Source organism: Aspergillus brunneoviolaceus (genome assembly GCF_003184695.1).
Source record: "Aspergillus brunneoviolaceus CBS 621.78 unplaced genomic scaffold BO95scaffold_13, whole genome shotgun sequence".
Taxonomy (NCBI): Eukaryota; Fungi; Ascomycota; class Eurotiomycetes; order Eurotiales; family Aspergillaceae; genus Aspergillus; species Aspergillus brunneoviolaceus.
The window spans coordinates 359,013-375,480 of record NW_020290743.1 but is presented as its reverse complement, the minus strand read 5'-3'; the positions used below and the strand labels follow the sequence as shown (position 1 = coordinate 375,480).

At 35.4% G+C, this 16,468-nt stretch overlaps 3 protein-coding genes across 3 annotated transcripts; all 3 read right to left on the bottom strand.

The window, feature by feature from the left end:
• Positions 1-1,314: 1,314 nt before the first annotated feature.
• On the bottom strand, positions 1,315-3,225 carry BO95DRAFT_490015 (MFS general substrate transporter; the record flags this gene model as incomplete). Its single annotated transcript, XM_025590596.1, has 4 exons — positions 3,075-3,225; positions 2,273-3,018; positions 1,823-2,198; positions 1,315-1,539 (listed from the first exon to the last, which is right to left on the bottom strand). The coding sequence occupies exons 1-4, from the start codon at positions 3,186-3,188 to the stop codon at positions 1,315-1,317; spliced, it is 1,461 nt and encodes a 486-aa protein (XP_025445202.1). The 5' UTR covers positions 3,189-3,225.
• A 691-nt stretch (positions 3,226-3,916) lies between these two features.
• On the bottom strand, positions 3,917-5,057 carry BO95DRAFT_407828 (cutinase-domain-containing protein; the record flags this gene model as incomplete). The annotated part of the gene is made up of 3 exons (XM_025584084.1): positions 4,677-5,057; positions 4,334-4,521; positions 3,917-4,270 (listed from the first exon to the last, which is right to left on the bottom strand). The coding sequence occupies exons 1-3, from the start codon at positions 4,954-4,956 to the stop codon at positions 3,917-3,919; spliced, it is 822 nt and encodes a 273-aa protein (XP_025445201.1). The 5' UTR covers positions 4,957-5,057.
• A 9,554-nt stretch (positions 5,058-14,611) lies between these two features.
• On the bottom strand, positions 14,612-15,624 carry BO95DRAFT_450928 (uncharacterized protein; the record flags this gene model as incomplete). Its single annotated transcript, XM_025588051.1, has 6 exons — positions 14,612-14,717; positions 14,757-14,859; positions 14,917-14,973; positions 15,096-15,237; positions 15,262-15,312; positions 15,484-15,624. The coding sequence occupies 6 exons, from the start codon at positions 15,622-15,624 to the stop codon at positions 14,612-14,614; spliced, it is 600 nt and encodes a 199-aa protein (XP_025445200.1).
• Positions 15,625-16,468: the final 844 nt, after the last annotated feature.

Here is a 16,468-nt window from a genome sequence, read left to right as displayed (position 1 = left end):
TTCAGGAGGAAAAGTTCTATGCAGGTTAAGCTTTGTCACGGCTTGCAGGAACAAGGGACAATGGCCTCTCTCCCCTGAAAGAACTCATGGACTCGAGGAGATGCCTGATTGAGTGCTGACATGCAATCTAAATCTAATAAGGTCGGCTAATAGATTGTAACTACCGTGGTTGTCGAGAATAATACGAAGGATGGGCTGACCCTGGCCCGTGGATGACCCAAGGAGCTGGAACAGGGTGGAAATTGCACCGGCTGCCTTTGATGCCTTTGAGGGAGGGCCTGATGACGCAAGTTGTGGTTATGCTTGGGTTGTCGTGGTTCAATTGAGGAAAAAAATCGGCAAATCTAAGAAGACCAAGAAGAGTAGCGAAGCCGCTAACGACCCACTCAGCTTAGGGGTAGCCTCGGTTCTGGCCCTAACTTGCCCACACCAGCACCGCAACAGCCAAGAAACAGCAGAAAATCAACCCGTCGTGCCATGTGGTGAGAGGATCCAGCACGATTGTTCAACTAATGATAGACAGGATCCATGCAGCTTGCAATCCTTCAGTTGATGGACAGCCTCACCAAATAACTTGCACATATGTACTCAGTAGGTAGGTGAATGTTGACACTAGGTTCTGTTACCTTTAGAGCATCAAATAATATACGTAAGCAACCACACCGACCCAAGGTTCATTCTGCGTCCGGAAACCTTATCCCTCGCCGGAGCTCCATTGTGTCAATCCACAAATACGATGTCCGACTCACCAGGGAGAACCCCCGCCACCCCGAGATTCACCCATGGACGAGAATCTGTCATGCTCACGTCGGCCAGCTCTCCATCGCTGCCCTTTCCCATGCGAGTCTGGTACTTGCCCCTCCGCTCGGACCTCTCCGAGGACCCAGTGGACATAAAAACGGAGATTGCAGGCGAGAGAAAAAAAGGCCCAATTGGGAGTGCAGCCTCGGAAATCCGACCCGGAAAACTCTCTTAGCGAGCTGAACCGTCAACTACCCTGCGAGTGTGAGACAGGAATGGATAGGCAACCATTGGTCAAGGTCGATTCCTACTGGTTCGCAATGCGCAGCGGGATTCAGAAAGAATCAAAATACCAACTGGACAGAGGTCAAGGAAACTTATTACCAGATTCTACCGCTCAGGTACGTAACTACAGTGCTAAGGGCATAGATGCCAGACAAGAACAGCACCACCACCACCACCACCAACTGTAGAAATCCACCAAAACACCACACCACAACCGCAACCATATATGCACCCCTCCCGACCAAGTCCGAAAACTCGTAAACCCACCGACCAACACCTCAATCGATCTCAACCCCCCCGATTAGGTCCATACCGCCCCGTCCACGCGCGCAACCGCGCTCCCCCGAAAAACAAGGGTACCGCCAAGAGCAAACTAGCGGCCTGGATCGCCGTCATCTCGCCGAACACGACCGCCACGCCCTGGCGCGCGATCCAGTCGCTCGCGTACAGCGAAAGCAGCATGCCGATCGTGTTGCGGATGACGAAGATGATCACCAAAGCTTCGCCGGCGATCTGCATCCCACCCCTCGTATTAGTTCTAGTTTTGATTGAGAACGGCGAGGGAATACGAGGAAAATAGATTAAGGGGCTTGATTGAAGAGGAGATTTTTTATCCGAATGAGAGAGGAGAGAGGGGGGTGCTTGGGCGAGGGGAATCGGGGGATCGGGGAGGGGTTTATATCCTGGATGGTCCCTCGGCATCCTACCAAGGAGCATATTGCGACTGACTGCGGATTTTCGACGGCCGGAGGAGGAAAAGGAAGAAGAAGAAGAAAAAGAAGACGAAGCAACTCACCCGCTGATAACAATCCAACGCATATGTCACCGCGACATTCGAGATGGCCGCCACCCCGAACGCCTGCATCGCGTATCCCACCGCCACGCCCATCCAGTGCGTCTGGTGCGCGATGCACAGGCCGAATATCAGAATGCCCCCCGGTCCGATCACCCCGGGCACCACCAAGGCCGGAAGACGGTACTCCGGTTGTCGGTCGCCGCCGCGGCGTTGGGTGTATCGCGTCGAGATCTGGTCGATGAGACGGCCGCCGACGTAGAAGGCGAGGAGGGACCCGATGAACCCGGCCAGCGAGAGGAGGCCGATGTCGCCGGCGGGCCAGTTGTAGGGGGCGTAGGTGAAGGTGCGAGAGGCGGTGAGTTGCACGACGATGTTCCTGTTTGACTCATGACCAGTTAGTCAGTCTGGGGATGTGTTGTGGGAGAAGGGACGAGGGTTCGGGGGACTCACCATCCGACTGAGACACCAATGGTAAAGGCACACCAGAGGAGCTGGGGATAAGCTGCGGCGGATAGGATGGCTTTGACCGTGCGCAGGAACGAGGCATCGGGGTTGTAGCCCTGCTTCAACGAGAGCATGCTCCAGACCGAGGGGGTCTTGTCTTGGGAAGCCTCATGTCGAGCAGGCAGATATGTGGTCTCGCGGATGGTGAAGATACCCACCGCCCAAATCACACCGGAAGCAATGGCCAGGAACCAACACATCCAGCGCCAGCCCGCGTCCTGCACGATGTAGGCGTTGATCAACGGCCCCACGAACAACCCCGACGTCAGCGCCAGATGGAAGATCATCAACCAGTGACCCCGACCCTCCGGACGAACCATATCGCCCACCACCGCGGGGACAGTCGCGTCGGCGGCGGCGGCGGCGAGCCCGGACATGATCCGAGCGCCCAGCAACTCCGAGTATCCCGTGACTTTCGCGGACCAGACGTTCATCATCGAGAGGCCGAGCAGGGCGGCCAGGTAGACGGGCCGTTTGCCAAAGACCCGCATGAGAGGGACCCATGCGAGGTTGCCCAGGCCGAAGAAGAAGACATTCAGCGAGACGAGGTGGCCTGCGTCCGTGGAGGAGACGTGGAACTCGGCGATGATGGCTTTGGTGGCGACGGTGAAGTTGCTGCTGTTGACGTTGGCCAGGAAGGTGAAGCAGCAGATGGTCATGTATGTCGTGATTTTCGTCAGCAGAGGCCAGTTCTGTGGAGTGAAGGTGAGTCTGATAGTCTGTGTTGGTTAGACGTAGAGTTGCCTACCTTGGGATCGTGCGGGTCCGGGGCCGGTTCGGCGGTTTTGGCATCGTAGCCATCTTGCAGCCCCTGTTCATCGGCGTAGTCGATGTGGTTGGATGTGCCCTTGTCCTCGTCCATGGTGAGATGTAGCGGAGTAGAGTGGAGAAAGGGAGAGAAGCAGGGGGGGGGGCAAGATATGTGCGGGTGCGGGTCATCCGCAGCATATAAAAGAGCTGTTAAGCAAGTGCCAAGATGTCGGATATTCCGAATGGCCACCAGGCCAACGAAGAAGGCCGATCGGCAGTTGACCCCGCACGGTTGGGATGACTCTGGGGAAAAGCCGGGGAACCCAGAAGGCTTGTTGCACGCGGTCGCGTTTGTAATCCTTGCCTCGGACTCTCCGGGTGGCTGGTCGACTAAGAGGGTTGGGGATTGGTCCGTCAGTCTGCACCGTTGTACAATCATTAAAATGATGATACTGTACGCTAAAGAGGCTCATTCTGGCTTACCCGTCCACTGTTCAATGTACACGACTCGCTGTCTTGGCACTAGTGGCATATGTTACCACAGAAATATGTTTAAGGCACTTGGGAATTGTTTTTTGCTTGCAAAATGAAAAGACTACTCCACTCACTCAGCAAAGAGTAAGCACCCCGAAAAGTGTGTTCACATTCATGTATAAAAGGAGTGTGTGCAAGAAAGTATAACCCCAGCAGCAGCGACCATGAGACAGCACCAGGCTATCCCATCCCCACTACATCATAGAAACCCATATCCAAGCTCAAAGAATAACCATTTCCAGATCCATAAAACCAATCCATGACCATAACGCATCCTCATGCTTCTACCTCATTTTCCGCCCCAACCTAAGAAAGCCCGACGGCACTTACCAGGAACTGCGCGGCCGTCTGCGCATCGCTTCCATAAGACAAGTGAGCCATGACATTGACACCGTTCTCACAGACGGGGTCGCCGACGGCGCAGAACTCCTTGACCTTGCTGGAGTCGAGCTTGCCGACCGAGGTCATCTTGAGCGGGTCACCGAACAGGACAGCGGCCTGGATCTGGCCCGCGCTCAACGAGCTGGCGGCGTTGTGCACCACCATCGAGCCCTGCGAGTAGCCGCCCAGCACGACCTTGGTGTTGGGGCACTGGCTCAGCGCCTGCTTGACCAGGCTGGCCATCTTGGGGCCGCCAGAGGCGCCCATGTTCATGTTGCCCTGTTTGGGACACGATTAGCTTGACGTGATCGGAGAGAATTGAAGAGACAGAGGACGACTTACGGCCCAGTCGGCGGGGTAGTCCACACCCTGCACCGTCACCTTGTTGCCAGTCAGTGACTGCAGGGCCGAGGCGACCTCGGGGCCGACCACGCTGCCCATGTTGCCCATCTCCGTGGTTCCACGCGCGAAAATGAAGGTCAGCTCCTTGCAGCCGGTGCTGGAGGTGACTCCGTTCTGAGTGCTAGAGCCTAAAGGAAATGAGTATTGTGTAAGATGAGGGGGGCACAAAAGAGGGACAGAAGCTTACCACCCATGACGCTGCTGATCATACCGCTGAGTCCATCGCTGCTGCCAGAGGAGCTGGTGGTCGCGCTGCTACTGGGGAACAGAGAGCTCAGCGCACTCAGGCCACTGCTGCTGTCGGTGCTGGTAGTGGTGGTGCCAGTGGTGCTCCCACTAGCGCTGCCACTGGTGTCGGAAGAGCCGGTGGTGCTGCCGGTCGCCGAGCCACTGGTTGGGAACAGCGAGGCCAGGGCACTCAGACCACTAGATCCAGAGGAGGTGCTGGAGCCAGAGCTGGACCCGGACAGCAAAGAAGAGAGGTCGAATTGACGCCCATGCAGAGTCGGAGTGGGCGCAGCCAGCGCAGTGGCAAGGAGAGAAAGAGTAACGAAGGACTTCATGATGAAAAGATCGACGGCAACAAACGTGCGATTGGAACGAGAGAGATAGAGCGCAGCTCTGTAAACGAAGGAACAGCCTGAGTGAGGGAAGAGAGAGGAAGTGCACTGCACTGGCCGAAGTCAATGGATGGACGAGCTGGATTGGACTGGACCGACCAACTTTGCGTGAAAACCTCCCAACCTTATACTTGGTCCAAGTCCTCAAAATTGAGACCCTTCACAAGTCAGTTGAGCTGAACAGCCCGCGATCGGATCGGGCGTGTTTCAGCTTGCACCGAGGCTGTTCGAGAAGCTCGGTTCACATCCCTGGGAGGTGGCTCAACCCCGGGGTGAGAGGCCTGAAACCGTGCGGTTGATACATCACAATCCATGGTTAGCCGCAAATGTCTCACCCTGCGACGTCGCGGGCGAACCGTTATGTGTCGGTGTAGCAGCCAGACCGGTAGAATGACTGCTGCCAGTCGGGGCGCTCGGATCCCAAGGGCAGACCCTGTCCGTGACCAGGGTCTGTCGCCGATAAATGAGCGATCGTCCCCCTCTTTCCCCCTGGGGCGGTGATCGTGTTCCTGGACGGGTCTTCTCGCCGGCTGTTTAAGGGGTTCGTTAGGGCTACTCCGTACTCTACTAATGACTACTAGTGATTCCTGCGTCCCCGCAATCGCCCAATTTTTGAGGCCTCTTTCCCCGATCGGGCAATCGGCCCGCTCCGGCAAAACCTTCAACCTGCACCACATTCCTTGGTGGATGAGAGAGATCAGCTTCAAAGGCTGAGCCTGTCCTCGCTGAAACTTCGGCCAGCCTGTCATGCATGGATGATACGGCGGAATTGGAAAAGTCTGTCTGTTTCAGTTGGCCAGTCCTTCCATTTCTGATCCATGGATCACCTACGGCTGTGCCTGAAGCATTCAGGGCAAAATGATCCAGACCATGGTAGATCCATCACTCTCGAAGGATGAGGATCAACCCGAACGTGAGCAGCATGACCCGGTTGCGGAGCGCGAAAGGAGATCTGCCTCGGTACCGCTCGATATCACCGCCTTGGCGTATTCTCGACGGGGCTTAGGATCGGCAATCGACGTCACTAGCAGACTTATCAATCGAGAGGTACTCACCTTTGCCTACCTTGATAATGATGCTTTAGACAATTAATAGATCTAGCGAGAATTTTCACGCTGCGAGTGAAGAGTTATTCGAGGCCGGTGGTCCAGCATGGAACGCCAAATCCTTCTCATTCTTTCTTCCCTCAGGCGGAGTCAAATCGCTCACAAGATCACACTGCAATCTTGGATAGGCAACAGAGATACTTACCCAGGGCTATTGTGAGTTTCAGCATCAGGGCCCACAAGGCGGGTGACAAGCCGACTGCTGTCAGAATGTTCCGTACCTGAGAGTCCAGACTTTCCGGCTCGAGAAAACTGCCTTTCTGGTTGTTCAGCAGTGAAAGAAAATTGTGCAGGACCTGCGGGCTGGCTTGACAGTTCTTGAATCGAGGGCCTAGACTAAGTGGCAGAGTAGATCCTTTGATTTCCTATTGACGAGCACTAGAATTCGGTTCGATATCCTGTGTCTAGACGGCATTGTGCATAAATCCAAGGTTGTGCACATCCTATTCCAAACGCCATTTATCCAGAATATTAGTCATAAATGTAGGGCATGAGCTCACCTTTCACGATTGCGGAGTTACATAGCAGGCCAAGGGGGTCTGTATAGAGCCTTTTCTACTATTAATGATAGTAGTATTTAGTTATAAAGAGTGATTATTGGTTATCATATAGTTATAATATAGTTATAATACAGTTATAGTACAGTTAGAATACAGTTGTAGTAGTAAAAAATAGTCTTAAAATAATAAATACTATTATATAATAGAAAAAGTATATTACAGAACTGTTTATAACTAGTATTAAAAGTAGATTACTTAATAATTAATTTTAATACTAACAGTTATCTTAAACGTTATAGAAGTTTCTTATAGTTTATTTTTATATTAGATTAGTTATCTTTCTATTCTTTAACTGTAGGCTAAGAAGTAATAATAATATTATTAAAATTTTTAAATATATAAAATAGTATTTTAAAATATAAAAATAATAGAAATCTTTATAATACTTTATATAAAGTTAATATTCCATGTATACTATATTAAAATTGTTAAAATTAGAAAAGTATAAACAGACTTCTATAAAAAATCTAATATAAATATTTTTTTAATATTAGGATTAGGGCTTATTAGAGCCTATTTATTTAAATATTTAAAATAAAAAAGTACTAATAAAAAATCTTTTCAAATTACTTATAAAGATTTTATAAAAAGAAATACAAAATATTAATAATTAAGATAGTATATAACCCTACAAGAAAGATAGAATAAAGTAGAATAATATTAAATAAATAATTAATTATAAAATAGATAAGAACTAATAAATATTAGTAAGTATAATATAAAGAATATAAAAAACTATAAACTAACTATTTAAAAATCCTAATATAACTCTAAAAAGATAGTATTATATTATTATACTGGATTAGAATACTCTAAGAGTATTCTGTTGAGTATACTAATAAAAATATTTTAAAAATTTAGTTTATTAAATAGACTTTTAGTCTTTTAAAATCAAGTTATTTAAATAGAATATATTTTTTAATTATAGAATAGAGTGGATTAACCTGACCGTTATACCTTAACCTTAACCTGGCCATAACCTGGCGGTCAGATTAAGATATAAAAAAATTTTAACCGTACGGTTATAGTTAGATTAAGATATAACTATTATTTTAACTATTTATATCTACCGGTTAGAAAGATTAAGTATAGCAGGTAGATTAATAACTGCAGATTAATTAGTAATATATATATTTTTTTTATACAGATAATATACAAAATATAATATATTTTTAATTATAGTATAGTAATATTCTCTAAATTTAGTTTATTTATTTAATATTATAATACAGTTCTAATCCTTCTGACTTATCTGTTTAATCTATTTAATTTGTTTAACTTACTTAATCTGCTTAATCTGCTTAATTTATTTAATTTACTCGACCTCTCCCCCCGTGGAGCTGAGAGGTATACTATACTTTAAAAAAGATTTTTACAGAATCTAGTATAAAAAAAATAATATCTAATATTAGATAAACTAATAAGATTATACTATTTTTTATACTATTCAGAATAGTAATTATAATAGTAGAGAAATCAAGAAGACCGGGTCTCTATCTCTATTTAAGTATATATAATATTTAAAGACTTAGATAAAGCTAGCTTTTTTATTTCTAATAATAATCTATCTTTTAGATTATCTTTAAGATTATTTATATTCTTATTTTTATTAATATAAAAAATAATAATTATTTTATTCTTCTCTTGCTTTTTAGATATAAAAATAATTAAATCTAGATTAAGATTATTAAAAATATTCTAATACTTCTTACTAATAATAAAACAATTAATATATATTTAAAGTATTACTACTTTAATTATATTAGTATAAAGACAGCTCCGGCGATAATAACAGATATTTTAAAAACTATTAAATAGATATTTAATACTAATACTGTTAGTAGCAACTAAAAGAAAATCTCTAGCTATTTAATAAAGAATAGAAAACTAATTACAGTAGGACTTCCAGTAAGTAAAAATATTAGTATATTTTATAATATTTAGAATAGTATTAATTTAATTAAAAATATCTTTATAAGCTATATATCTTTAATATCTAAATATATTTTAAGTTCTTCAAATATCTCAACTGCTGGTAAAAGTCTTTAATATTTAAAAATATTATAAAAGACTTTATCCAGGCCTGATAATAACCCGAAGATAATTAATAGTATATTAATAACTAGATTCTAACTATAATAAAAATAGAATATCTTCTTAAAAACAGTTCGGTATTTATAATACTAGTTAATATTATTATCTAGTCAGACATTTTTTTTAAACTTCTTAAGCTTTAATATCGGGTTTAGAATAGTTATAATTATATAAATATAGCCTTCTGCCTAGTAGATATAATAATAGTATTTTCGGAGTTTTTAATATATATTTTACAAGCCTTTAAAAATCTTTTTTTTTTAAAGTATCCGCTTTCTTATCAATCGGTTAATTAAGTAATCCAAATAATCAAAAAAATTATTATAAATATTATAAATCTTATAAACAGTAGGCCTACTGTTCTTAGATAGATAGAATATAAAAAAAAAAAGATATAAAAGCTTAAAAAAATACTTTATCTATTTCTACTTAGTTATAGTAGAATAAAGATAATTAATATTATTATAATTATAGTACTAAATAAAACTTTTAATTACTTAATAAAGATTAAGTATCCGGCGAATTATAAAATAAATTAAATTCCAGCAAGTTTTACAGTTAAAAAAAAGATAATAAACTAAGCCTAATTCAAGTTGTTAAATAAGCTGAAATTTTTTATAATATTAAAAACTTATATTTATAAATCGTGCAATCTTCCGAATCTATAATTAAGAATTAGTAAAATTAGCTATTACTAAAAAAAAATCTTTAGAACCCGTCTATAAAAGATTAATCTAAATAATTTTTATTATAGACAGTAGAAACTCTTTATATTAGCCTTTTATAGATAGCTTCTAGAATATATTTTTTTAAGAGTTTTTAAAATACTAAAAAAGACTTTAAAACTTTTATTATAAATCTTCTATATATATTTAACAGTACTGTTTAAAACTTTAATCTAAAGTTTTTATAGAAGAATATTAACTATAAGTTAAATTATATAAGCAAAACAGAATATATAATACTAGCTTTAAATAATTATTATAAGATCGGAATAGAATAAAATATTATAAAGCTAAGTACTCTAGCTAAGCTAAATCTAAAATTTAGATAAGATTATACTAAATATTAAACTATTATTATTAATATTATCAGTTGTTATACCTAACAACCGATAAAATAGATTATATTTATATAAAACTAATAAAATAATTATAGCTAGATTTTTATTAATATAAAATCCAGATACCGGTCGGAAGTCCAGTAAAACTTTATAATAATCTATATTTTTTATTTAAAAAATATCTAATTAAAGTAAAAAATACTTTTTAATTAGAGCTGGTCCAGCAGTCTATTATAATTAATATTTATTTAATATTTAAAAACTTTAATAACAGCTGTATATATATATTTTTTAATAATTCTAAAAAATATTCTTTAATTTGTACTTGATTGGAAGAACTTAATTTTCGGTAAAAAAATAAAACTGCAAGATTAATTATCTGTTTAAATTAAATATACTTAATAGTCCGGAATAATAGGCGACAGATAATTATAAAATATAAAATTTAATTTTAAAAATTCTGTTTATTATAGACTGTAGAGGCCTAAAAAAAATAATAATTAAAAAAAATTTATTTTTAAAAAATAAGTAAATATCTATAATAACTCTTTACTTAGTATCTGACTAATTATTTACTTAGATACTACTAATAGTATTTTCTTTTTATAATTCTTACAAAAATAATAGTTTATAAAACTAGTTTTTAAATTTTTAATTCCCGGGTGTTATAAGATATAAAAATATACAGTATAATAGATATAAAAAGTTTTATTAGAAAATAATATATTTTTCTAAAAACTATTTTATATTATTAATATCTTTTTTTAACTAAAGTAAAATAGCAGTTTTCGAGCTCGCATATAGGTTTTAAAAAAGATTATCTTTTGCTACTAATTTTAGAAAATAAAAAACTTTTTTTATAAATTAGATATAAAATAATCTTCTGATTCTTCGCGACGCGCGTAATCTGAAGATTTAAAAAAAAAGAAAAAATCTAGCTTAAAAAGCTTATTTTAGTTAAAGTATTATTATAGTTTATAAAAATCTAAAAAATAAAAAAAAAAAGCTCGATAGTATTCTTTAAAAATAAGCTAGATAACTATAATTAACTTATAATTCTAAAACTACTCTACAAATAATAAATACAGAAAGATAAAAGTAGAAAATTCTATAAAAACAGTTTATTTTATTTTAAAATATACTTTTATATAAATATAATCTATTATATTTTAAATACAGCTAAAGCATCTGCCGCATCTTATTTATTTTAAAAAGCCTAGTAAGCAGAAAATCATATCTTAAGTCCAGAATTATAAAAGTCAGATTAATTAAATCAGTCAGATTATTTTTATATTAATAAAAAAAACCTAAAAAAGACTTTTACAGAACCCTCTAAGAAATATAATATCTAATATTTAATTAAATAATTATTAAAAAGTATAGTTGCCGAAAAAAATCATATAAATAATATTATATAAATATTATAGTATAGCCCTAATTCTTTTAACTTATCTACTTAATTTATTTAATCTGTTTAACCTGCTTAATCTGCTTAATTTATTTAATCTATTTAATCTATTTAACTTGCTTGACCTGCTTAATCTGCTTAATTTATTTAATTTACTTAATTTATTTAATTTATTTAATCTATTTAATCTGCTAAATCTATTATTTCTAACTGTTTATTACATGACCCTGAATCTGCTTAAAAATCTTTTTGTTTCTAAATTCTTTTATAGCTCTTCGAGCTACGTCTTATTTATAAATCTAAAAATAATCTAATTAAATAGCTAATTAAAAATAAGAAAATAAGTTATTAAAATATTATTAGCTTGTTATTTATTTTATTATTTTATCTGCTGTTATCTGTACCTGCCAGTCTATAACTTAACAGCAGATTTTTTTTTAAGTTTAATTTATAATACAGATAATTTAGCTCTTTTAAATAGAAAATAAAAATATAATAAACTATTTAAGCTGGAGTAAGAAGAAGAATAATAAAATAAAAACAGTATATTTATTTTTAATAATCTAACTAGTAATAAATATATAGTTTTTTAGTTATTATATAATATAACTAAGATATACAGCCCAAACCAAGCTGTAATTATATATATTTATATATATTTCTCGCTGTAAAAGCAACAGTTTTATAAAAAACTAAATTTTATTAATACTACTAGAATTTTCTGATTAATTCTTTTAGATAGAGATAAAGAAGATACTAATACTTCTTTTAGTTATTATTTTCTAATTTAAAAAGCTTGTTTTTATATACTTTTAGATAATAGTTAAAATAGTCAGATTAATAACTACTTAATCTAGATATATTTTAACTGTATTAGAGCCTAAACAAATATAGTAAAAAAATCTTAGTACTAAAAATAGTTAAAATAGTTAACCGCCTGTTTTTTAGCTATACTGCGGTCAGATATAAAAATTTCTTTAATCTAGCCATAACCTGGCGGTCAGGTATAAAAATTCTAATTAACCTGATCTGACCTGGCCGTTAGCCACTCTATTATAGAATTATATTTGTTCGGTAGAATATAGTAATTTAAAAATTATAAATATAACTAGCAGAACTTTAAGATTAATTAAATTTAAATAAAAAAGCTATAGTTTTAAATACTATTAAATCTAAGTCGCAGGGACTGTCGAATCTAATCTATTTAAAAAAAATAGATTATAAAATTATATAGTAAGGCCCGATCTGTCCAGATCTTATAAATTCTAAAAATAAAAATAAAAGTAATTAAAATTAAGATTCTAAATAGTAAAAAAGTTATTTTATATCTATTTATATTTCTATTTTCTGCTTAGTATATTACAGTTTATTAATAGTCTATACTCTGTAGTAAATAATAGAAAATATATTCTAATATAAATATTTAGAATAGTAAGATTTCAGAGCTATTTATCTTTTAAAACTAGTAGTTTATTTATAAATAGTTAGCTAGTTATTTATATTATAAAAGATAAGATATATTATTATCAGATATAAATCTTTTTAAATCTTAAGATTTAAGTAATAAAACAACTATAATAAGATACTAAAAAGCTTTTTAACTGTATATAATAAATTAGAATATTATTAGAATTAAAATAGTATAATATATTAAAGTTACTAAAATCTTTTAGACAATAACAGCACAGGTCCGGATAATATATTCTAGTAATAAACTTAGTTTAATTTATAAATAAAATATTAAAAATAAAACTAAAATATATTTAAAATATCTTTAATAAAACTAAGTTTTATTAGTCTTATATTATAAGACTAGTAAAAGTAGAACAAGTGCTTGTCTAAGTTCGGATAATATCTATATTTAAAGATATTTAAGTACTAACAGACGAGACTAATAAATAAGCCTAATAATTTTCCGAAGTACTATAAAATATTTCTTTATATTTTTTAGATTTAAAATCCGAAGTATAAAGTTTTAAAAACAGAGATTAAGATTCTTCTAATTTAAATAAAAAATATTATACAGTTGACTAAAAACAAGATCTAATAATAATACAAATAATTCAAGTAGTAATAAATAAAATAATAGATTTTTTAAACTAAAAAACTAAATCTATTTAATAGATAAAAAAAGACTTTCTGTATATTTTCGGAATAATTTAATCTTAAAATAATACTAATTGTATAAGAGAAAGTTAAATTTTAAGTTATATCTATTATTTTTTAGATAATAGCAGATATAATATCTAAATTTAATATTATAGTTTTAAATACTAGAATTTTTTATTTATTAGGATATATCGCCGGTAAATATAATAATAAATATAGTAATAACTATATATACTCTATAAAGATATATATAAAATTTTTAAAAAAAAGTCCAGATCTTTTTTTAAAATATCTAAATATTATCTTCTATTTTTATACTATAAGAACCCAGTATTAGAATAAAAAAATTATTTAAATAATATTATTTCTAATAAGTTAATTCTACTAAAATAAGATAAAAAGTTTTTAAAATTTTATATATATTTTAATATACTCCAAAGTTATTAATAAATAGTAGAAATAGAATTAACCGGATATTAGACTGCTCGAATAACTATTAAAAGTAGCTGTATCTATAATATTTAATCTTTAACTTTATTTAAAAAGAATATATCTTAATATATTATCGAAACTTACGAGTAGATAGATAAAATATATAAAAAATAATAATCAAATTATTATTTAGAATAGTCTAATAAGAGAATACAAAGTTAACTTGTTTTAAAATTAATAATATTAAGATCTCTAAATATTCTTAATATTCGATTAAAAAGTAAGAATAGTTATAATCTGGTTTAGAGTGGATTAACCTGACCGTTATACCTTAACCTTAACCTGACCATAACCTGGCGGTCAGGTTAAGGTACAAAAAAATTTTAACCGTACGGTTATGGTTAGGTTAAGATACAACCATCACTTTAACCGTTTATACCTGCCGGTCAGGAAGGTCAGGTATAGCGGGTAGGTTAATAACTGCAGGTTAATTAATAATATATATATTTCTTTTATACAGATAATATACAAAGTGTAATATACTTTTAATTATAGTATAGTAATGTTATCTAGATTTAGCTTATCTGCTTGATCTGTTTGATTTATTTGACCTGTTTGATCTGTTCGATCTGTTCGACCTGCTCGACCTCTTTTCCTGTGGTTCCGAGGGGTATACTACGCTTTAAAAAAGACATTTACAAAATCCAGTATAAGAAATATAAAATTTAATATTAGATAAACTGATAAGATTATACTACTCTTTATACTGTCCAGGATGATAATCATGGTAGCGAAGAAATCGAGAAGACCGGGTCTCTATCTCTACCTAAGTACGTGTAATATTCGAAGACTCAGATAAAGCTAGCTTTCTTGTTTCTAATAATAATCCATCTTCTAGATTATCTTTAAGATTATTTATATTCTTATTTTTACTAATATAGAAGATAGTAATTATTTTATCCTCCTCTTACTCCTTAGGTATAAAGATAATCGAATCCGGATTAAGATTATTAAGAATATCCTGGTACTTCTTACTGATAGTAAAACAATCGGTACATATCTGAAGCATTACTGCTTTAATTATATCAGAATAAAAACAGCTCCGGCAATAGTAACAGATATCTTAAGAACTATTAAATAGACGTTCAATACTAACACCGTTGGTAGCAACTAAGAGAAAATCTCTAGCTATCTAATAGAGAATAGAAAACTAATTACGGCGGGACTTCTAGTAAGCAAGAATATCAGTATATCCTATAGTACTTAGAACAGTATCAGTTTAATCAAAGATATTTTGATAAGCTATATACCTTCGATATCTAGATATATCTTAAGTTTTTTAAATGTCTCGGCTGCCGGTGAGAGTCTCCGGCGTTTAGAGATGTTATAAAAGGCTTTATCCAGGCCTGACAGTAACCCGGAGATAGTTAATAGTATATTAATAGCCGGATTCTAACTGTAATAGAAATAGAACACCTTCTCAAAAATAGTTCGGTACTTAAGATACCAGTCAGTATTATTATCCAGCTAGGTATTCTTTTTAAACTTTTTAAGCTTTGACATCGGGTCCAGAATAGTTGTAATTATATAGATATAGCCTTCTGCCTGGTAGGTATAATGGTAGTATTTTCGGAGCTTTCGATGTATATCCTGCAAGCCTCCAAGAATCTCTTTTTTCCAGGGTGCCCGCTTTCTTACCAATCGATTGATTGAGTGATCCAGATAATCGAAAAGATTGTTGTAGATATTATAAACCTTGTGAACAGTAGGCCCACTGTTCTCAGATAGATACGATATAAAAAGAAAAAAGAAGTATAGAAGCTTAAGAAGATACTCCATCTGTTTCTACTCAATTATAGTAGGGTAAAGATGATTAATGTTACTATAATCACAGTGCTGAATAAAACTGTTAATTGCTTAACAAAAATTAAGTGCCCGGCGAATTATAAGATAGATTAAGTTCCAGCAAGTTTTACAGTTAAGAAGAAGGTAGTAGACCGAGCCTGATTCGAGTTGTTAAATAAGCTGGAACTTTTTATAGTATTAAAAGCTTATATTTACAAATCGTGCAATCTTCCGAATCTATAATTAAGAATTAGTATTATTAGCTATTATTAAAAGAAGATCTTTAGAACCTGTCTGTAAAAGACTAATTTAGATAGTCTCTACTATAGTAGGGGCTCTCTATATTAGTCTTTTATAGATAGCTCCTAGAATATATCTTTTTAAGAGTTCTTAAAATACCAGAAGAGGCTTTAAGACTTCTATTATAATTCTTCCATATATATTCGACAGTACTGTTTAAGACCTTAATCTGAAGTTTCCGCAGAAGAGTATTAACCACAAGCTGAATTATATAAGCAAGACAGAATATATAATACTGGCTTTGAATAATTGTTGCAAGGTCGGGATTGAGTAAAGCATTATAAAGCTGGATGCTTTAGCTGAGCTGAGTCCGGAGTTCAGATAAAATTGTACTAAATATTAAACTATTGTTACTAGCATTATCAGTTGTTATATCTAACAACTAATAGGACAGGTTGTATTTGTGCAAGACTGATAGAATAATTATAGCTAGATTCTTACCAGTATAAGATCCAGATACCGGTCGGAAGCCCAGTAGAACTTCATAGTAATCTATATCTTCTATTAAAAAATATCCAGTTAAAGCAAGAAATACTTT